This window comes from Camelina sativa, chromosome 2, assembly GCF_030686135.1.
Source record: "Camelina sativa cultivar CO46 ecotype springtype chromosome 2, ASM3068613v1".
Lineage (NCBI taxonomy): Eukaryota > Viridiplantae > Streptophyta > Magnoliopsida > Brassicales > Brassicaceae > Camelina > Camelina sativa.
Genome location: NC_141881.1, coordinates 24207633 through 24229706, shown reverse-complemented (window position 1 = coordinate 24229706; position 22074 = coordinate 24207633). Strand labels below are relative to the sequence as shown.

The 22074-nt window shown below is 36.9% G+C and overlaps 5 protein-coding genes across 5 annotated transcripts; 3 read left to right on the top strand and 2 right to left on the bottom strand.

Moving 5' to 3' along the window:
- The first annotated feature begins 374 nt into the window (after positions 1 to 374).
- Positions 375 to 3564, top strand: LOC109131592 (uncharacterized). The gene is made up of 6 exons (XM_087470227.1): positions 375 to 1836; positions 1914 to 2262; positions 2329 to 2508; positions 2586 to 2685; positions 2774 to 3164; positions 3245 to 3564. Exons 1-6 carry the CDS (start codon positions 405 to 407, stop codon positions 3562 to 3564), a joined length of 2772 nt encoding a protein of 923 aa, XP_087326353.1. The 5' UTR covers positions 375 to 404.
- Positions 3565 to 4057: 493 nt separating this feature from the next.
- Positions 4058 to 6697, top strand: LOC147949149 (uncharacterized). Its single transcript, XM_087470223.1, has 7 exons — positions 4058 to 4419; positions 4503 to 4551; positions 4595 to 4896; positions 5250 to 5382; positions 5511 to 5798; positions 5891 to 6118; positions 6205 to 6697. Exons 1-7 carry the CDS (start codon positions 4253 to 4255, stop codon positions 6586 to 6588), a joined length of 1551 nt encoding a protein of 516 aa, XP_087326349.1. The 5' UTR covers positions 4058 to 4252; the 3' UTR covers positions 6589 to 6697.
- A 4995-nt stretch (positions 6698 to 11692) lies between these two features.
- LOC104755100 (putative F-box/LRR-repeat protein At1g56400) lies at positions 11693 to 14629 on the bottom strand. The gene is made up of 4 exons (XM_087470902.1): positions 14422 to 14629; positions 12732 to 13690; positions 12250 to 12423; positions 11693 to 12148 (listed from the first exon to the last, which is right to left on the bottom strand). Exons 2-4 carry the CDS (start codon positions 13671 to 13673, stop codon positions 11813 to 11815), a joined length of 1452 nt encoding a protein of 483 aa, XP_087327028.1. The 5' UTR covers positions 13674 to 13690; positions 14422 to 14629; the 3' UTR covers positions 11693 to 11812.
- Positions 14630 to 16023: 1394 nt separating this feature from the next.
- Positions 16024 to 18431, top strand: LOC104731089 (tryptophan synthase beta chain 1, chloroplastic). The gene is made up of 5 exons (XM_010450358.3): positions 16024 to 16539; positions 16769 to 17125; positions 17212 to 17654; positions 17913 to 18007; positions 18094 to 18431. Exons 1-5 carry the CDS (start codon positions 16183 to 16185, stop codon positions 18267 to 18269), a joined length of 1428 nt encoding a protein of 475 aa, XP_010448660.1. The 5' UTR covers positions 16024 to 16182; the 3' UTR covers positions 18270 to 18431.
- A 708-nt stretch (positions 18432 to 19139) lies between these two features.
- LOC104755091 (glucose-6-phosphate/phosphate translocator 1, chloroplastic) lies at positions 19140 to 21982 on the bottom strand. The gene is made up of 5 exons (XM_010477426.2): positions 21159 to 21982; positions 20523 to 20748; positions 20177 to 20399; positions 19708 to 19921; positions 19140 to 19461 (listed from the first exon to the last, which is right to left on the bottom strand). Exons 1-5 carry the CDS (start codon positions 21669 to 21671, stop codon positions 19450 to 19452), a joined length of 1188 nt encoding a protein of 395 aa, XP_010475728.2. The 5' UTR covers positions 21672 to 21982; the 3' UTR covers positions 19140 to 19449.
- Between the last annotated feature and the right edge of the window lie 92 nt (positions 21983 to 22074).

Below are 22074 nucleotides of genomic sequence, written 5' to 3'. Positions count from 1 at the left end.
ATTTGGATATAGGAAATAGTTACACTGATAGGACGTATGATGGGAGTCATGAAGAAATGGGTAATGTAGTAGAAGATCCATATGTGGATATGGTGAATGATGCATTTCGTTATAATGTGGGTTTAGATGATAATTATCATCAAAATGAGAGTCATGAGAATGTGGAAGAACCGGTACAAAACCATTCTCAAAAATTTTACGACTTGTTAGATAGTGCAAAAACTCCTTTATATGATGGTTGTCGTGAAGGTCACTCGCAATTGTCATTGGCTGCTCGAGTCATGCAAAATAAGGCGGAGTATAATATGAGTGAAAAGTTAGTAGATTCGGTTTGCAGAATTTTGACGGATTATTTACCAGAAGGCAACCAGTCTACCGGTTCACATTACGAGACAGAGAAATTGATGCGTAATTTGGGCCTTCCATATTATACAATTGATGTTTGTATTAACAATTGTATGATTTTCTGGAAAGAAGACGAAAAGGAAGAGACATGTCTATTTTGTGGTTCACCAAGATGGAAGCCTAAGGAGGACCGACGGAGAACAAGAGTACCATATAGTCGTATGTGGTATCTACCTATTGCTGATAGGTTGAAGAGAATGTATCAGAGCCAAAAGACTGCAGCGGCAATGAGATGGCATGCAGAGCACCAATCAAAAGAGGGAGAAATGAATCATCCTTCTGATGCGGCGGAGTGGAGATATTTCCAAGAGCTTAACCCCCGGTTTGCGGAAGAACCCCGTAACGTCTACCTTGGATTATGTACCGATGGGTTCAATCCATTTGGCATGTCTCGTAATCATTCACTGTGGCCTGTGATCTTGACTCCATATAATTTACCCCCTGGTATGTGCATGAATACGGAGTACTTGTTTCTTACAATTCTGAATTCTGGGCCAAATCATCCGCGAGCTAGCCTCGATATCTTCCTACAACCTCTTATTGAGGAGTTAAAAGAGTTGTGGTCTACTGGAGTCGATGCATACGATGTGTCTTTGAATCAAAACTTCAATCTAAAAGCAGTGCTGATGTGGACGATAAGCGACTTTCCGGCGTATAGCATGTTATCGGGATGGACCACCCACGGTCAATTATCTTGTCCAATTTGCATGGAAAGTACAAAGTCGTTTTATCTACCCAAAAGAAGGAAGACATGTTGGTTTGATTGTCACCGAAGATTCCTGCCTCATGGTCATCAATTAAGGAAGAACAAAAAAGATTTCCTGAAGGGAAGAGACGCTTCTAACGACTATCCACCGCAGTCTTTAACTGGTGAGCAAGTTTATTATGAGCGTTTGAAAGATGTAAATCCACCAAAAACCAGGGAAGTTGGTGGTAACGGTCATGAAAAGAAGATGCCAGGCTATGGAAAGGAACATAATTGGCACAAAGAACGCATATTATGGTCGCTACCTTATTGGAAGGACCTCAATCTCCGACATAATATTGATGTGATGCATACCGAGAAGAATTTTGTGGACAACATCTTGTATACTCTTATGAGTGTACAGGGTAAATCTAAAGATAACATCATGTCAAGATTGGACATAGAACAATTTTGTTCTCGACCACACTTACATATTGATAGGAAGGGTAAAGCTCCATTCCCAGCATATACATTGACAAAGGAAGCCAAAACAAGTTTATTGGAATGTGTCAAGCATGCGGTGAAATTTCCAGATGGTTATTTGTCAGACTTGGCTAGTTGTGTTGATTTGATCAATGGCAAGTTTTCAGGAATGAAGAGTCATGATTGCCATGTTTTTATGGAGCGACTTCTTCCATTTATCTTCGCAGAACTCCTAGACCGGAACGTTCACCTTGCATTATCAGGTAGTACAGATTACCTATTTAATTAAATTAGTAGTATATATTTTTAAATATAATTTCTTAAGACATGAAATTTTCAGGGATTGGAGCATTTTTCAGGGACTTATGCTCAAGAACTTTGCAAAAAAGTCGCGTTCAAATTCTTAAATATAACATTGTTTTGATCTTATGCAACTTAGAGAAGATATTTCCACCATCATTTTTTGATGTGATGGAGCACCTGCCTATACATCTCCCGTATGAAGCAGAACTGGGAGGCCCTGTCCAATATAGGTGGATGTATCCTTTTGAAAGATTTTTCAAAAAGTTGAAAGGAAAAGCGAAGAACAAAAGATATGCGGCTGGATCAATCGTTGAGTCCTATATCAATGACGAGATTGCTTACTTCTCTGAGCACTACTTTGTCGATCATATACAAACAAAATCAAGGTATAATTAAATGAAATTATAATTTATACTTAATTTGAATTATTTTTAATTATCTTATTTGATCAGGTTAACAAGATTCTATGAAGGTGAAGTCCCAATATATCATGTCCCTGGAGTCCCTAATATATTTACTCATGTCGGTCGCCCAAGTGGGGAAATGCATGAAGTATGGCTTTCAGAGAGAGACTATCAGTGCGCACATGCATATGTTTTATGGAATTGTGACTATTTTCAACCAATTGAGAGGTATATAATATAGACTCGCAAATATATAGACTCCACAAATATTTCTCATATATATTAAATATATATAATTTTCTTAGTATGTTCGAGGATTTTCTTTCTACCAAATATCCTGAATTAACCGAAAAAGAACTGTCCACGAAAAGAGCTGAAGAATATCATGTGTGGGTGAAAGATTATGTAAGTATACTCGAACCCATGTAACCGACTCTGATTATGCATTTATTTAATTATATCATTGATATATAATATTTATATGTATACGCAGGTTATATACTGGAACGCCATAAATCCATTTCCTACTTGGGTTCAAGAGATAGTGCATGGACCTTTACACAAGGTCAAAACTTGGCCAATATACTTTGCAAGAGGCTATGTGTTTCATACGCAGAATCACGGCGCTGGACGGAAGACATGTAACTATGGTGTATGTGTTAAAGGTGAAAATTACACTGATGCATCTGATGGTGCAGATTTCTATGGGAACTTAACTGATATCATAGAACTTGAGTACGAAGGGATGACCAGTTTGAGAATCACACTTTTTAAGAGTAAGTGGTATGATCCTGTCATTGGTAGAGGGACTCGGAAGAGCAATAGTGGCGTTGTTGACGTGAACTCTTCGAGAAAATACAACAAATATGAGCCATTCATTTTAGGTACGTAAGACTCAATATAATTTATATATAAGTTTAGTTAATGTAACTATCCATACTAAATTGCGATTTTGTGCAAACAGCATCTCAAGCGGATCAAGTTTGCTATATTCCGTATCCATACACAAAGAAACCAAAGCGAGAGTGGCTAAGTGTTCTGAAAGTAAATCCGAGGGGAAACATTTCAGGAGAATATGAAAACAATGAACCGACTCTGTTGCAAACAGAAAATGATGATGCTGTATTGATGACTACAGTTGAAGATCTCATAGTCGACAATTTGGTAGCGGATGCTAATCCAATAAACTTTGATTACGATGTTGGAGATGCGGATCCAGAAGATGAATTCCAGTGTAATTTATCGTCTTCTGATGATGAAGAACAAGAAGACGAAGAACAATAATTATTTGGCAAAATTACTATGTATTTGTTTTTTAATTTTTGTCTTTTTACTGTGTAATATTTGTGTATTATTGTGTAATATTATTGTCTAATATTATTGTGTAATATTATTATGTAATATTATTGTGTAATATTATTGTGTAATATTATTGTGTAATAAATTTGGTTATATAAATAACTTGTAATTAAAATTTTAAAATTTGGTTAATTAAAATTGTAATTAAATAAATTTGGTTAATTAAAATTGTAATTAAAATTTGGTTAATTAAAATTAATCAGTGTTTTATAAATAAATTTGGTAAACTAAAATTGTAATTAAAATTGTAAAATCTGGGCTTAGATTAAAATTTGGGCCTAATTAAACATAAACCCAAACCCATTATCCCAAACTAATCCTAACTAATCCTAACTAAACCCAAACCCAAACCCATTATCCCTCTTCTTCTCTCGATTCCCCCTAATACGAAAACCCTAATCCATTATCTTCTTCCTCTCGCAGCCTTCGACTCCTCTCGATTCTCCCAAATCTTAACCCTAATCCGCATCTTCTTCCTCTCATTTCCCCCATCCGTAAACCCTAATCCTTCTCTTCTTCCTCTCGATCCCCCAAATCTAAACCTAATCCTTCTCTTCTTCCTCTCGATTCCCCCAAATCCGTAACCCTAATCGTTCCCATCATCTCTCAAACGATGCCTAATCGAGGAGGAAGGAAGAGGAAACCTACTGCTCCTAACGTTTCTCAGAGAGTCGGAGCGTCAACAGCAAATAAACGGCCGCACAGTCTACCCAATCAGTACAACTTCACGCCGGCGGTCCAATCTCCTCCTCCGCTGCAGACGCCTGAAGTACAACGATAGTCATCGGCGGCCCAGATCTGGAACTATCCTCCGCCTCAACAGCTTTTTCAGAACTCCTACACTCACCCACCGCAGCCTACAGTGAACCCGACCCCTTCTCAAGAAGTCCACTACAATCCGTCGCATCCTCCGTCTCAACAGCTTTTTCACAACTCCTACACTCACCCACCGCAGACTACAGTGAACCCGACTCCTTCTCAAGAAGTCCACTACAATCCGTCGCATCCTCCGCCTGCTCTAGTTGACCCTCCGCCTACTCTAGTTGACCCTCCGCCTTCTCCAGCTGAAGTCTCTCAGACTCGCAGTCATCGTTCGCATCCATCGTCTCAAGGCAACAATTTCCAAGTTGATTATCCTCCGGTGTTGCCGGAACTCCAAGAGGACACATTGCAGGCTCTAAATGCACTGCTTTTAGTGCCAAACAGACATGAGTTCACCACCGTCCTCTCTCCCATTCCCATACCAAAGACAGAATGGTACGGTTACAAACTCTTTGAATAATGGTTTTGGTTTTGTTTAGGTCTTGCTTAGGTCTCATTGTTTGGTCTCGATTGGTCTTGGTTATGAAGTGTTTGGTCTTTGATGCGATTACAAACTCTTTGAATAATGGTTTTGGTTTTGTTTATGTCTTGCTTAGGTCTCATTGTTTGGTCTCTGATGCGAATACAAACTCTTTGAAGCTATTGTGTATCGTTTCTTAGACTTAGCATTAAGTCTTCTTAGTTTAGTTGATATCATCCTGATGGTTATCGTTTCTTAGACTTATCGATTTATTATTTTGAGTGTCTCTGATGGTTGACTTTCGTTTTGTTGTTTCATGTGTATGGAGGTTTGATCGTGACCCTGGATTTAAGCTTGTTCGGAAGATTACTAAAATTCTTTTAAACAAATTCGAAGGTCCTTCCTACAGCTGGACATGTGTTCCTCGGGATAAACAGGAAAGATACTTCATTGAGTTTGCGGTTAAGTGTTATGTCCTCTAGCCTTCATATATATATAGCTTTAAGCTTTCTATACTGCTTCATATATTGTTTTATTTACTTGTGCTTCTTTTCACTCACATTAGCTATTTTCTTTTTTTTTTTTGTAGAAAACCCACACTTGGGATCCTTTGATAACTGGGACTGTTCAAGCTCACTTCGAGACCATCTGTCAAAATCGGCTCAAAGACATGGTTAGCACCATGAGAACTACTAGACGCCAACCTAAATGGATTGGAACTACTCTATGGACAACAATGACAGAATTCTGGGACACTGAAGAAGCACAACAAAGGAGCAAAACATATTCTGATGCTCGTATGTCTGACCGTAATGGCCTCGGTCCTCATGTCCACCTCTCATGGCCAAAGTCGTATAAACAGATTCAAAACGAAATGGTGAGCCAATTCTGTTGTTACACATTCGCCACTTTTATTTTTGACCTAGCTGTTACATTAAAAATTTACTTGTCTGTTTCTTAACATTACAGGAAGAGGAATTGGGAAGAGAAGTACGTATTGGTGAGGTTTTCATCAAGGCACATACAAAGCCTGATGGGACATATGTTGATCGGAAGGCAGAGAAGATAGCAGGAACATATGAGAAGAATGTGCAAGAGAGGTTGTCTCAGCTCGAGGAAGATCCTTCTGCCATCTCAGATGGGGAGTCACGGCCCCGAGAGCTAACAACTGAAGAATATACAGAAATCTTTCTTCAGGTTACGTTTTATTTTAACAATACACAAATGTTATCTTGGAGTTTAATTTGACATCCTCTAATATCTTATTTTCTCTTACTTTGCAGTCCACTGAGAAGGATTCAAGAGGAAAACCTTTTGGAGTTGGAAGCCTCCTTGACAGCATTGTCAATGGCAAGGGGAAGCAAGCAGGAGACACTCACGCCTTTGTAGCTATGCAAGAACAGTTGCAGGAAGCTCAACGGAAGGTAGAGGAGCAGGCTGCTAATATGTTGAGGCGTGATGCAGAAATGTTGAAGCGTGATGCACAAATTGCTCAACAATCCGAAGTTATTGCTGAGCAGAAGGAGAAGATTGACGAGTTGGACTTGGTGGGGAAGTTTCTGCGGCAATGTGATCCACGGTTCAAGGAGTTCTTGACAGCCCATTCAGCTAAAGAGACAACCACGACAGAGCCTCTTCAAGAAGAAGATCCAACTTCAACTCCATAGGTTCTTCTTGTGTTACCTGTCTCTATGTAACTCTTTTTTGATGAACTCAATAGCGACACTATGTGTTGTACTTTTGTGTTTTGAAACTATGATAACTTTTAAGTACAATGTATTTTGGCATAAATATTATGTGTTTCTTTAGGTTTCCAATTTAGAATCATTTTTTGGTTTGGTTGACAGGATTAAAAAGAAAAAAGAGAAATTAAAATATTCTATATCTAGTTTCAAAAAAAAAATAGTCGCCAAATAGTCATCAAATTTTAACAATATAGCTAAAAACTAAAGTGACTATATAGTGACTACTATATATATTAGTCATTATATAGTCACCAAAACTTATACGACTATCTACCGACCAAGTTAACAACCCATTTGTTCAGTTTTCTTAATCACAGAATAGTCGCAACCTAGTCACTAAAAATAACAACTACATAATGACTACGATGAATATAGTCGTAACTTAGTTGCAAAGGAGTCACTACATTTTACGACTAAATGATGACTACTATGTGACAACATGTATATAGTCGCCTATTAGTCGCAAAATTGTGACTAAATATACGACTACATCAAATAGCGACTATCGATTAACGACAGTATGAAATAGTCGCTAATTAGTCGTAAATCTTGATTTAGCGACTATTAAGTGACTAATAGTGTAGTCGCAAAATGCGTGTTTTCTTGTAGTGTGCACCAAGTGAAACACCAAAACAACAAAACACCAAAGCCGATAGTTCTTGTCCTCTTGATGATGAATTCATATGAAAATAAGAAGCATATTAGACGATCATGAATAGAGTAAAAGAGTAAGAGACAATCCATTGAACTTATTTACCTTGTAATTGTAGCGGAGACCTGAGTGTGAATTACTCTTCAATGTAGAACTCTGAAAACAAAAGAATTGGATGAGTTAACATAAAGTATAAGAGAAGCAATAACAAAAAAAACGACAAGATATACAAAACTTTTCCAAGTCTATCTTCATATTCCACTTCTGCAAGTATTTGTGCATTTGTAAGCACTTTTGATTCAATTGCAATGTCTTGTTTCATCCACTGCTCAATACACATCAAAATCTCAACCATATAGGGAATTAGGCAACTTCTACATAGTTTTATTATTCTACCACTTGTGCTAAAAGCACTTTCTGATGCTACAGATGACACTTGCATAACGAAGACATCACAAGCCATTTGTGATAAAATAGGGTACTTGCCACAATTGAGTTTCCACCAAGAAAGAACATCATAGTCAGTCCCCATCATCAAAATCGGATTCTCAACAGCCTCTTTCAAATATGTAGTCAACTCATCCTTTGTTTCTTTAACTCCAATCTCATTTAACAATGCTTTGTACCTTTTATCAATTGTAAAAAACCGAGGAGCACTTCACTCACATCCGACTGAGATGACTGAGAAGAAGGCTGAGACTGAGATGACTGAGAAGGCTGAGATTTAGCATACCTTTCACTATACTGCTTGAACATATCAACCAGAAGATTATAAACCTTGTCATACATCTCTTTAGCTGTCGGAGTCTCTTCACCATACAACTCCGCAAAATAAATCTTTGCAAAATGCAGCGTCTTACTAGGATCAAACACAGTCACTATATTCAACATTGTATTGATATTACTAATGTCATCCTAATACTTATCAAACTTCTTATACATTTCCTCAGCCTTTTTCTTCAACTCAGAATCATAACTAGAACACAACATGTCAAGATTTGTTGAAATGTTGACTATCTCCCCATAACACTATGCGCATTCAGTCTAGTAGAAGCCGAGACAATCAATGTTAAGTTGTAAAAAATCTCCAGAAACTTGTCTAACCTTTCAAGAGAACACCAATTATTCAAGTTAGGAGGTCCAACTCTCTTTCTTCCATTGTCAATCTCCAAGAAATGATCATTGTATAACTTTTCTTTTTTCTCCATCTTATCAAATGCTACCATATACTTAATTGCCCTCTACAACATCAAATAAGTCAAATTTCACCTAGTCCTGACATCCAAAAGCAAACTACCCCGTGCCATCCTAACATAATCTATCTTCTGGTCAAATGTGTTTTGCCTATTTGTGTCGGATCTAAAATACGAGATAGCATTCCTAATTGCAACTACATTCTCATCTACTTTAGAAAACTCGTCTCTCACAATCAAATTAATGATATGACCAGCACTTCTCACATGCATAAACTCTCTATTCATAACCAAAGACTCATCAGACACAAGAGAGAAAGCAGTCTCAAACTTACTCGAAGCATTTGTATTTGTGGTTGCATTGTCCACTGTCACAGAGAATGCCTTCTTTGTGCCCCACTCAGCTAAGCAGTCAAGAAGAGTAGCTGCAATTGTCTTCCCTTTGTGGTCTGTCACATACTTGAACCCTATTATAAGCTTCTATAACCGCCAATGTGGATCAATGTAATGTGCTGTTATAACCATATAACTTGCACCTGTGAATATCAATCAGTATTAAGACAAAATAAGTGAACTCAAGAATGAACTTATTAAGTAAAAGAATGATATATGACTTTACCTGTCACATATATCACTAACCCGGCCCAAATATATGTTGTATGTGAGACTCTTTGCTTGTTAGCAATGAATTATTTCCTCATAGTAGATTTTTTCTGAACAAACATCTCAACAATGTTTCTCATGGCAGTTCTTCTGAAGTGGGTGGAGTTTATATAGATTCACCCACATGCATATACATATATAAACATATTAGTACTAGTTTAACAATAAATCCAAATATATGTAGTTAAAAGAACAAACAAAAGAAAACAGAAAGACATACCTTGTTACAGAAATGTCTCCATGTCATACTTTCAAGAAAAGCCAATGGCAACTCTCCTATGACAAGCATCTCATTGGTTGCTCAAGCCACCGATTAGAGTAGAACTCATGTTTGGTTTGCCACATCGTCACCACTCATATTCAAAGATAGTGTCTGGTCATCAGACTTAAGTGGCTCCGCCATTATTCAAACTTCATATATTAAGAGCATCAGACCTTGCCGGTCATTTAATATATGTTTGGTTTGTCACATCGTCACGACTCATATTCGAAGATAGTGTCTGGTCATCAGACTTAAGTGGCTCCGCCATTATTCAAGCTTTCATATATTTTGATTAAATATATAAAAATAAGATGTACATAATATATTTTTGTAACACTTGATAAATTTTTTATTAGCTATGGTTCACATAGATGACCAAGTCCTCATTCTTTCCGAGGTTCAAATTATTCATAAAATCAAACAAACCGAGAACATCATTAAATGGGACTACAACAAAACAAAAAAAACCACAACTGAGAGAAGTCCTGAAATAAAATAAAATAAATTCTTGAGTAGCTCAACATTTCAAGGTTCGTGTACAAGAACCTGTACATCCCCCGAAATACTATGTAACATCTTGGCTCCATCATGTGCCTCCATCCTCTGACATTCCGCCATATCACTACGCACGTAAAGCTCCACTCTTTCTAGTACAGGCCCATGCGCACGTCTGGGACAACTCCTACGTCCCGACTGAATCGAAACCGTCAAAACATTTAGCTCTCCAAAGCAACCATTGAAGTTCCTCACGACCACGACCTTGAGTGTTTAGGAAGATTATTATAGGTAAGATTTTTTTTCCAATATGATTATATGAACGTGGACCGACGCCACAATATGACTTAGCGTACTGCAATATATCAAAACGAAAAATTTTGAGGTTTCGGGAAAATCACCAAAAAAAAAAAATGGATTAAAAAGTTTGACCAAAGAGTTTTAAAAACATTCCAAAGCCGACTCAAAAATAGGGTTTAATTTCAAACGTTGTTTTGTCTATATATAGTCACAACCTGTAATCGGCTGGAAGCTTTCTTGATTTGCTGAACCATATAAGCTCTCCACTAGGTGCATTTGTTCTTTTGAGCTTCGTCCACATACATATTAAGCTAGCTCCATAACACGACCGTACCGAATCAAATACTGCAGTACACGTAACTCGAACCAACCACCACCAAAACCCCTTCACCTCAGTGACTTTAAGCGTCTTTTCCAAACACTCACTGAGTTGATAAAGCCAATATATTTACTTGGGTCAATCTCAACTGGAAACAAAAGCGTCTGCACATCGAAAATCAATCCATTAAACTCAATCTTTCCTCTTTTGACATCTTGCTTTACTGTATGTTTTTAACAATTACAAGATCTAGTATAGTAACTTAATTAATTACCTTCATAATTGGTCTTGCAGGATCCAATTAAGAGATTTCAAATCCGGAGAGTACTGCTTATTAATCAAGTTCGATCTTGATCCCTACAAACTCATATGGATGCTGACTCGTCTTCAACACCAGATGCCGTGTTTCAAATCAACGTTGCAAATCTTCATCCTCCACATTTTGGATCATCTTTCTCCCAAAAAAAATAAAAAAAAAAAACGTAACTTAAGGTCTGATCATGAGTGTAAGATGTTAGATATGTTGAGTGATTTTGTATATGAACAGACAGTTAAAGTCTTAGCATAAGAGAGATGTTGTTACAAGACAAGAAAGGATTTCTCCGGTTCCAATATTATATGTCGTCTCCGATCGAAGTATGATTCTTGCATCTGCTCGTTAACTCTCTGTAAGTAAAAAGTAAGGATGTACTATTCCAGAATACTTGAAGATTACTGCTTTTAGTATATCAAATTTACAAACCGGCTCAGCGAAACCGCAGTCTTTAAAGACTAATTCTCTTAACCCAAAACCATTTCTTCATCTCCAAGACTCGCAGAGTTCATGAATTTCAAACTCTCAAGAGAGACGGAAACTTGAAAAGCAAGGTAGTGACTACAGAGATCTGAAGCCAACCGATTGTGAAGCTTCTTAGCGCACGCAGTTCTTGAATCTTGTCGAGTTGATTCCACAAGCGTATAGCTTTAGTGACTCAATGTTCGTTAGATTGTAAACGCAATCGGGTAAATCGATCAAGAACTGATGATTTCCGTCTAGGTCACTTCGAAATATGAGCGAGGAGGAGTTTTTGTGATATACTTTATTTTATTTTATTTACGAAAATCATATAATTCTAAAAATATATAAAAACAAGATGTATATAAATTCGTAATATTACTCAATAATATTTATTATTATCTATGGTTAACATAGATGACCAAGTCCTCATTCTTTCCAAGAAGCTTAAATTATTCGGAAAATCAAACAAACAGAGAACTCTTGATCATAGCTCTGCAACTCTTCGAGGATCATGTACAAGAACCTGCACATCCCCTGAAATACGCTGTAACATCTTGGCTACATCATGTGCCTCCATCCTCTGGCATTCCGGCATTGCACCACGCACGTAAAGCTCCACTCTTTCTAGTACAGGCCCATGCGCACGACCGGGACAACGCCCACGTCCCAACTGAATCAAAATCTTCAAAACATTTAGCTCTCTAAAGCAACCACTGAAGTTCCTCACGACCACGACCTTAAGTTTCTTAGGAAGATTCTCATAGGTAAGATTTTTTTTCCAATATGAACGTGGACCGACGCCACAATATGATTTAGCGTACTGCAATATATCAAAACGACAAATTATGACTTTTAGGGAAAATCATACATATATAGAAAATATAACTATTGTTCTCAAGTTCCCATTTATAGTAGTCTTACCGAGTAAAAGCTTCGAACTAGGATATCCAAAGTTAACGTTTCCAGGTTAGGGCAATTATCGAGGAGGAGCGTAATTCCTTTAAACTCCATGACATGCAACCTTGTTCTCAGCACCAAATGTTGTGTTTCCATAGGACGAAGTAAAGAAGACGGATCATCACATTCTTGGATAGCCTTCAAAAAGAAAAACACATCCATGCACTTACTAGATAAACATAACTGTCAACTAACCGTCTTTATATCCATCAATTACAATGCAATAGCTTATAAGGTAAAGATACTACACATACTAGCTACTATATTAGCTACTACTACATATTCCTTTTATCCACTAGGATATTAAAAACTTTCATAGGGAGAATCGTTATATTTTTGAAACTAACCTATATCCCCTAGTAAAATACTTTGCTCAGTTCTCATTCTCAAAGATATGTTAATAACGTGAAAATGTAATGTAAATAAGTTAAGAGTTAAATATATACCTGAAGGAGAAAAGGGCATACACTTAAGGTCCTCGCACCTCGAAGACTGTTAAGGAAGCCCGAAAGCATAGTTCCCTCTAATTTGGTTCTTTCATTGGGTTCTTCGTAGTCGTCCTCTGCCTCAAAATCTAAATAAACTTCTTTGAACTTATTCATTTTCTTGACATCAAAAGCAAGCACTTGGCCTGAGTACTTGAATATCTCCACATTAGGCAGATCAAAGGAACAAGCCATGTAACGAGAGAATTCACAGTTCTCAAATTCAAATTCCTTGATATCTCCGGCTATGTTGTTGATAACAACACCCCAACAATAACTAAAACTTAGACTCTTGAGCGTAGGAGAGGTTAATATCAAAGACTCGGCCCCTGTGAGTTCGATCCAACCTATAGAGAGCTTTCTAAGCGATCCAGAGTTTGTGAACTTCGAGGGGTCAAACCCGCACGAATATATCTTCAGTGATTCGAGGGTTCTTGAATTGTAAACGCTTGCTGGTAAATGCACATCAACCTCGTTATACCTCGCATCGGCAACGTTTGACCAAAAATAGTCTGTGAAATCAAGAACTAGGTTCTTGACTTTTCTTGAGACTGCGAATTCGATCAGGGACTCCATCTCTGCCGCATATTCGCATGGAAGAGATAACCTAATCTCGAAGGTTTCCATGCAGTAACCCTGATATCGAGAGACCCATTGACACATATAGTTAACAAACCAAATCCTTCTAGATTTTCTGCTGAAGACAGAGCGGTTCATATACTCGGTTTCTTTGAAAGAAATGTTTCTTGTCTCACGACAGAGATACCTCCACCTCTTAGAGAGTAAACTGGTCCTTAAACATTCCTTAAACGACAAACAAGAGATGATCATAATCAGAAGTACATCCGGTAGATTGGATAATGCGTCTAGTTCGATACTTGAAGCCATTCTCTTTGAAGTCATCTCTTCCAATCGAAATCCTAATATGCATAAAACAAAAATCGTTAGTGAATTGATAGTATCTCCTTTGCATTTACAGTTTCAATAAACATGTCCGAATCTATTGCACTAGCCATAAAACAAAACAAAAAAGACATCTTAATTTATAACTTTTAAAAAGGAATAACAAAACAAAATTACAATAAGAATACATTTTGTCTTATAACGAATTAACTATGGAAATAGAATAAAAACAGAGGTCTCAAGTCTCAACTCTCTACAGTCAACATATCCGTTACCTTACATACTGGTACACAATTATTTGACCTCTGTTTCAAAAACATAATTAAAAAAAAAAAAAAAAAAAAAACTATTGAAAACTTAAACTATAACTACTCTCTCGGCAAAATTTTCTAAACAATTTATTTTTCTTATCGCAGATATCAATATAAGTTTTTTTTTTTTTTCAAAATCTGACTATGAAATTCCTTGTAAACGATTTCTACAAAATATGATACATAAAAATATCAATATAAGCGTTTTTATTTTTAGTGAACATAAAAATAAAAAATGATGTTTTATGTATTCATATCCACAATCGATATGACAATTTTATCATTCAAAATCAGTGAACGCAGATGGTGGAGCAAGAAAAACACTAAAGTAAAATCCTTAAAATGTAAATACAGCACATATATGTCATAATATTTAAGCAAAATAAAATATTATAACAACAACGATTTTTATAAATAAAATAAAAGAACTTATGCACCTGAAAACTTTGTCTTCTTGCGGGTATGCCTGTTTAAGATCTCAAGATTTCTTTTTCTTCTTTCTTTAAAACGTATTTTTTTCTTCTTCTCTTTTGATCAATATGTAGTTTTGTAATTCTGATGAGTCATAATCATATATATAGTGAATGTCGTAAATGTTTTAGAAGGGAAGAAATATAGGTACATGAATATGCTACTGTAAAAAATAAGGGTAGGTGATGGCTATTGGCTCACTTGGATATATATTTCAAATCATGTGTTAACATCTTATCTCATTTTTTGAATTACAGGAAACAAATTATTTGTTAAGAAAAAAATCTTATTTGGTTAAAATCTAAAATTAAAAGTCAAAAGTCTTTAATTTGGTTAACTTATATGCTTTTTTCATTTTGGTAAAAAATCTTATTGGTATTACTAAAGATGCATTTTTATTGATTCTATACATCTTTTTGTGGTCAGAATATGTGACCAACTTTTATTTATAAAAGAATATATAAAATACCTTACTCTGAAGGATAATTTAAAGAAACATATATTATGGGATTTTCTTCGATAATTTTGTTCAAGTGAACCAAATGGCCATCACCTACCCGTATCTTTTACACTAGCATATTCATTCACCTAAATTGCTCTTCCTTTTAAAATATTTACCAACCCAAATAACAGTGATTTTTTTTTTGTTTGCTAAGTGAGTAAAATATCATATAAAATGAAAGAGAGTTTTTTCTTAAAAAAAAAAATGAAAGAGAGTTTGGATTTACATTGGTGATTACCAAACATGTAAAAAAGAGAAGGTTTTTTCTCGTTATTTTAAAGGTTTTCCAGAAACAAAACATATGGTTTTAAAAAATAATGATTTAGATAATCTTAATGTTCTGTCATTTGCTTTACCCTGTGAAAACAACACGGTACGGTGAAGCAACGTTTCATAAACGAGTAGAGCAAGGCCCTTTCATCATCCACCAATCCATTTGCCATGTAAATCTCAATATACTTTCCAACGCAGTAGAGCAAGGCCCTTCAGTGCATGCATACATGTTCCGACCAAAATAAATTTTAACAATCTATCGTTCTATACAATATACTAACTGAAAAAAAAAAAAAAAAAAAAAAAAAAAAGGGTAGAGTCAAGATTCTTTCAAAAAGTTGGTAGGTGATGATGGCTCATTTGGATATGTTTTTTTGTTCTTTCAAAACCATGTGTGAAAATACTACTTCTTTCATTTTCGAAGTCATACCAACTTTTTTCGTTTTGGTAAAAGTCTTATTTGGCTAAAATCATATCCCGTCTTCCAAGTTTAATTAATTATTATTTTTGCCAAACTTTGTAATTATACATTTTATATGTGTCTATTTATCCTATAACATATAAATACGCATAAATTATATATATCTTCAAAACGAAACAGAGATATCTGAATATCCAAATTTAAATATTTTTCATTTGTTGATACCAAAAAAAAAAAAAATCCAAATGATTTGTGTAATTTTTAATCAATGGTGAAGTCAAGTATATGTTTTTGCTTCATAAAAGACCACAAATAATAACCAAATTGATTTGCTCAACAATAATAATACTTTAATATGAATTTTTTTTTTTTGTGGTCAGAAATTTTGACCAATTGTTTTTGAAAAAAAAAGAAAAAAGAATCTATCAATGAAATCTATAAAAACACCCAAACAAAACACTTTGAAAGGGGTATCTCAAAGGAGAAGGAAGAAGAATATATAAATTTGTTTGGACTCAGAGAGATTCAGTAATGGCAGCCTCTGCTACTTTCAGAGCCTCCGTTTCTTTATCTCCTCCTTCGTCTTCTTCTTCGTCCTCCTCTTCTCAGCTCACCCATTTGAGATCATCACCCTTCAAAGCTCTCAAATTTACGCCTCTGCCATCGTCTCGCAGCTCCAAGTCATCATCTTTCTCCGTCTCCTGCACTATCGCCAAGGACCCGCCTGTTCTTATGGCCCCCGGATCTGACCCGGCTCTTTGGCAACGACCCGATTCGTTCGGTCGGTTTGGCAAGTTCGGTGGCAAGTATGTCCCTGAAACCCTTATGCACGCTCTCTCTCAGCTCGAATCAGCTTTCTATGCTCTCGCCACCGACGATGATTTCCAGGTATGGAATCAAATTTATACACTTTTGCGTTTATCATTTGCAGATTGATAAAAAAGTTTGGATCTTGTTGATGGGAAATGTAAATTCTAGGGCACCTGAATGAATTAGGTTCTGTTCATAGATGAAATGGTTAGAGATTATAGGGAACAGAACGAGAATGATATGATTACGAAATCTTGTTTCAATGTCTGATTCATGTGTGTTTTTGTGTCAATGAATCCTTTGTTAGAGAGAGTTGGCAGGGATCTTGAAGGACTATGTTGGTAGAGAAAGCCCTCTGTATTTTGCAGAGAGGCTCACTGAGCATTACCGGCGTGGAAATGGCGAAGGGCCGCTTATATACTTGAAGAGAGAAGACCTGAACCATACTGGTGCTCATAAGATTAACAATGCTGTGGCTCAGGCTCTTCTAGCTAAGCGTTTGGGGAAGAAGAGGATTATTGCTGAGACAGGAGCTGGTCAACATGGTGTGGCTACAGCTACTGTGTGTGCTCGTTTTGGTCTGGAGTGTATTATCTATATGGGTGCTCAAGATATGGAGAGACAAGCACTTAATGTGTTCAGAATGCGACTTCTTGGTGCTGAGGTGATGCTTAAGACTTATCTCATTGGTTAGCTATCTGTTTTTTTAAATGCGATAAACATTGTTTCTGAACCTTCCTTGTGTTACAGGTGAGAGGAGTTCACTCTGGAACAGCGACATTGAAGGATGCGACATCCGAAGCCATAAGAGACTGGGTGACCAATGTGGAGACTACTCATTACATATTGGGATCTGTGGCGGGTCCTCATCCTTACCCGATGATGGTCAGAGACTTCCATGCTGTGATTGGTAAAGAAACTAGGAAACAAGCGTTGGAGAAATGGGGCGGGAAGCCAGATGTCTTGGTGGCTTGTGTCGGTGGTGGTTCAAACGCTATGGGACTCTTCCATGAATTTGTAAACGACAAAGAGGTCCGGATGATCGGTGTGGAAGCAGCGGGATTCGGATTGGACAGTGGCAAACATGCTGCTACATTGACGAAGGGAGATGTTGGTGTCCTCCATGGAGCTATGAGTTACTTGCTGCAAGATGATGATGGACAAATCATTGAACCACACTCCATCAGTGCAGGGTAAGTGAGATTTCTCTATCCAGATCCTTAAGCCATCATAAGTAGGTATGTTGTGATGAGCTAGCCCAGCTTGGTCCATACTGAGGCAGCTCTGATTTGGCCTGGCCAAAATGCAGGTTGACCAATCCATTGGGGGCTGGTTCATCATGGGCATTAGGCCTGTCGCAACTTTCTTATTCATATGTTTGAATGTAGATTATCGAATAGTGTACTCAATTAGCCACGGTTGTATGAACATGGTTTGATTTTCTCTTACAGATTGGACTACCCTGGAGTCGGACCCGAGCACAGTTTTTTCAAAGACATGGGACGGGCTGAATACTATAGCATAACCGACGAAGAAGCGTTGGAAGGTATGCATCTTTTGGTCTGTATCCTAGAATCTGTTCTTTGTTTTGTAACTTGACTCTAGCGTTCCCCATTCATTTGCGGTTTGCAGCATTCAAAAGAGTGTCCCGGTTAGAGGGAATAATTCCAGCACTAGAGACCTCACACGCATTAGCTTACCTCGAGAAGCTATGCCCCACGTTAGCAGACGGAACGAGAGTGGTCTTGAACTTCAGTGGAAGAGGAGATAAAGATGTTCAGACAGTGGCTAAATATCTTGAAGTTTGAAGAGAAAACACTTTTGTTTGTGTTTTTTTTTAGTTTTCAGACAATGAAATCCTTTTTGTACTTGAAACCTGTTTGTACTTTGCTTCTCTTCCAACAAACGAATAGAACAGAACTTGAATAAATGTATGATTATCAATAAAAACACATTTCATAGTTTTGAAAGAGCTCGAGTGTTTTGTTCCTCAATTTGCTTTCTTATTTCTCGTAATCAAAACTAAAACCTACTTTTGGGCAGATATAACAGACATGAAAATACGAATCTCAATGGTTATGCATTGATACATACCTTCAAAAAGACCTCTATGAGACTGACAAATGCAGCTAATTTAATCGGTTAATAACTACTATATCCCAATGTTACATTAAAAATAAAACAATGAAAGAGGTCCAATTGTTGGAAGACATATATTCGCATATACTATAGCATCTGCTACTGTGTCATGTTCCCCTTGTGATCCTTACGATTTAAGCAAAAAATAAAAAGAGAAGTGGTGACTTTGATGAATAAATAAAAGCAAAATAAGCAAATTGCAAATTCCCAATAGAGAGGATAATTTTTTAGTATATTCTTCACCACAAACATCTCTCTGCCTCTTCTGAACTCCCAATAGACATCTCTCTGACTCTTTTCCAAGTCTGAACCAAATCTAATGCCTCTGTTTTCCATTTCCAAGCATCAACATTAATTTTGTAATAAAATCCATTATTGATTACTACTATTGAGTATTGTCTGTTTGGGGTCCTTTAGTCAATAGAATACTCAATACTCTTTACTAAAATATAACTTGGACATCAACTCTTTCCGACATAGTTCATGCAAGTTAAAGAAGAACCTTGTGTACGCATAATGACAGCAAATCAAGAATAATCTGGAGATAATATATTCTCTATTTCTTTTTAAATGATATGTTCTCTCTTAGTTGAAAAGAGAGTTTCAGGGTGTCGTCTTATTCTCAAGGGGACAATATCTATATCCCACTTTAGTTACAAAGAGGCAATCTTCTCACTTCCCCCAAATTCAAAAAAGAGAAACTCAAATTAAAAAACTGCCTAACACACTCTAAAAGCATTCTCGTGTCTTTTCTCATTATTGAGGATATCTACATTAAGCTCTTTCCCTCGGTTTAAACCGAATTCACTAGCTCAACACCACACCCGTACACCCTTATGTCACTCCAAATCAGAGCTTTGCCTGCACGAAGATAAACAAATATAAGGACGCCGACCAAAATCTTGATTTTTGAATTATATCAAACCAATAAATTAAGACGGTTTCTTGATAATGTCTGAGGAAGTTATAGTAAGTGACTTAAAGTCTAATCATATGGCAAAGGTTCATCATGTGGGTGTGAAGTGAAAGCCAAGAGACGCTTATTTATATGGATAATAGGAGTATTTATTTCTGGTCATTTGAAGGTTTGTGTGTTGAGTGTTTTACCTGGGAATACAAGAAGGTTCCAAGGATAGCAATGGCAGCTCCAAGGGCGTTAACAGGCTGGACTGGAGTGCGGAAGATAATGATGGAGGAAACAATGACAGAGATACGTTTCATCGTGTTACCAACACTGAATGTCAAGGGAGAGATTTGGTCTAAAGACATGTAAGAGACTTGGTTGTAAAGGTGATAGAACACACTCTGCGCGACCACCCACCTGCAAATTTGATTAAAGAAAACATGGAATCGGATAAGCGAATGAGATGGATTCTGGCCTAATCACTAAAAAAGACTCCAGGATACATAATCCTTTGGGATGATAACAAAATAAAAATAAGAGCTAAAGACAAGAACTTGACAAGTGGGTCTTTCACAACAAGGAACAAGACAAGAATGCAAATAACACGTAATAAAATGTATCTTTAGAGTTTAAAGAGCTATCTTCTCGTAACAGATTTTAAAAGGAACTTACCAGACAAACTGTGGTCCGACAGCAGCGAGCGCATTTTGCCAACCATCGACCCACATCTGAGGTCCTTCAACCGCAATCGCAAAGGGAGTGAGGATCAATAAGGACAACATTGAGAGACAGGCGTAGTAGTTCATTCCGCTCACAGACTTTCCCTTCATTCCCTTCTTTGAGAAGATGTTACGGAAGACGAAAGCCAAGTTCGATATCATAGCTCCCATAAAACCTGAAAAGCAGAAGCCGCAGATTAAAACCAAAATTCAAACAAACAAATCCATTTCATAAATCAGCCCCAATTACACAACAAAATATAGAACATATCTAACAAAAAAGATGAGATATATGTTACCAATCATGTTGAAGTTAAGCTCAGTAAGAGCAGAGAGAGCACAACCACCAATGATTGGAATGAGTGACAGGTACACTGAAGTAGGGAAGGTTTCACCCAAAATGAACCTAGAGACAAGCACACTAAACGCAGGTTCACCACTCTTAATGATGTGAGTGAATGAAACCGCAACCTTTGACATACTCACAGTCGCAGCCACATGACCAATTGTATGCGCCACAGCAACCTTTAGGCAAATCCAACAAAAACAAACTTTTTAATACAACAAAAATATCAAAAAAGTTCAATACTTTAAAACTATATACTAGAAGCTAAATTATGACTCTTGAATTTAGCTATGAAATTCAGAAATTATAACAACAAAATTCAGTAGCCTATCAACACAAACACAGCCAAAAAAAACATCACTTTCTCTTCTCTCTTTCTCTCTCCCTCAGTAGTTTTTATCTCAGGAAGCAAACAAAACTAAACATATCACTCAGGTAACAACAAAACAACAACATATATTCCTGCAAGATCTGCATCAATTTGACCTTAAACCTCAAACACCCATCATCGTAAACATCAAAATCAAACCTAAAGTTTCAAACTTTTTTTTTTCTTTTCACGAAAGCAAAAACCCACCAACCCACTTACCGGAAAAAGAGTTTTCCAGAAATCGAAATCAGTCTTGGGAGTCTCAACGATCCCAACAGCCCAAGAGATAAGCATCATCAACGAACCAGCGGCAAGAGAAAGCGTCGAGGTAAGCCATGGGTAAGGGTAAGCGTTCAAGACCTTCTTGTTGTAGATATTGAACACAACGTTCAAAGCCCACCAAGTTGCAAAATAAATCCCGATCTTCAAACGCTTAGCCGCTTCCGATTTCGTTTCCAGCGCTGCCTCCGCCGTAGCATCATCACCACCACCGATCGGAGGCGTTGGCTCTGATCGGTCAGCTTCGTAAGCTTCACATCGTCTCACTAACGGAGACTTGGCTCTCAGAGAAGAGAGATAAAGCGGCTTCGTGACGGATAAAACGGTGCGTTTTGGAAGCTCCGTCGTCGATGGAAAGGAGAGAGAAAGTGGAGATCTTTGGTGTAGAGAAGAAGGGTTTCGTCGGAAAAGTCCGATCTTAGTTGAGAAAGTTTGCTTCGCCGATAAAACCATCGCCGGAGAGGTTTTTTCGTCGAATTAAAATAAAATAAAATTAAAAAAGTTTAAACCTTTCGATCACAGAGAGAGAGAGAGAGAATGGATCAAAAGTTTTGACCTAGAATCTAAAAAAAGAAAACGAAGAACAATTCAATTCAAATAAAGACGAAACAGAGATCTTTAGAAAGTAAAATTAGATGTCTTTGTTTGTTCGCTATGTTTTTACTTTATAGACTGAGAGAGAAAGTGAATTATATACTTCTAACAACTTATTAGGAGTATATATGCGATATTGATTTTTTTTTTTTTTTTTTTTGGTTTTCAACGATTTTTATTTTGTTTTCTTAAAATAAATTGTTACTATTGGACTTTTATGGTTACAGTTTCAGTTTTGGTATTTTTGGCTTTTCATGTTTGT

Bases quoted from the DNA above. Each gene is read 5' to 3' on its own strand.
- LOC104755100 (XM_087470902.1), bottom strand. From the start codon at position 13,673: ATGACTTCAAAGAGAATGGCTTCAAGTATCGAACTAGACGCATTATCC. The intron at 12,424-12,731 runs GTATATATTTAA...TTCTTTTTGAAG, and splicing joins TATGCCCTTTTCTCCTTCAG to GCTATCCAAGAATGTGATGA. The intron at 12,149-12,249 runs GTAAGACTACTA...GATATATTGCAG, and splicing joins TAGTTCGAAGCTTTTACTCG to TACGCTAAATCATATTGTGG.
- LOC104755091 (XM_010477426.2), bottom strand. From the start codon at position 21,671: ATGGTTTTATCGGCGAAGCAAACTTTCTCAACTAAGATCGGACTTTTC. The intron at 20,749-21,158 runs GTAAGTGGGTTG...ATTTGCCTAAAG, and splicing joins TCTGGAAAACTCTTTTTCCG to GTTGCTGTGGCGCATACAAT. The intron at 19,922-20,176 runs GTAAGTTCCTTT...TCAAATTTGCAG, and splicing joins GTCGGACCACAGTTTGTCTG to GTGGGTGGTCGCGCAGAGTG.
- LOC109131592 (XM_087470227.1), top strand. From the start codon at position 405: ATGCGTAATTTGGGCCTTCCATATTATACAATTGATGTTTGTATTAAC. The intron at 2,509-2,585 runs GTATATAATATA...TAATTTTCTTAG, and splicing joins TATTTTCAACCAATTGAGAG to TATGTTCGAGGATTTTCTTT. The intron at 3,165-3,244 runs GTACGTAAGACT...TTGTGCAAACAG, and splicing joins ATATGAGCCATTCATTTTAG to CATCTCAAGCGGATCAAGTT.
- LOC104731089 (XM_010450358.3), top strand. From the start codon at position 16,183: ATGGCAGCCTCTGCTACTTTCAGAGCCTCCGTTTCTTTATCTCCTCCT. The intron at 16,540-16,768 runs GTATGGAATCAA...ATCCTTTGTTAG, and splicing joins CCACCGACGATGATTTCCAG to AGAGAGTTGGCAGGGATCTT. The intron at 17,655-17,912 runs GTAAGTGAGATT...TTTCTCTTACAG, and splicing joins CCACACTCCATCAGTGCAGG to ATTGGACTACCCTGGAGTCG.
- LOC147949149 (XM_087470223.1), top strand. From the start codon at position 4,253: ATGCCTAATCGAGGAGGAAGGAAGAGGAAACCTACTGCTCCTAACGTT. The intron at 4,552-4,594 runs GTCTCAACAGCT...CACCCACCGCAG, and splicing joins TACAATCCGTCGCATCCTCC to ACTACAGTGAACCCGACTCC. The intron at 6,119-6,204 runs GTTACGTTTTAT...CTTACTTTGCAG, and splicing joins ATACAGAAATCTTTCTTCAG to TCCACTGAGAAGGATTCAAG.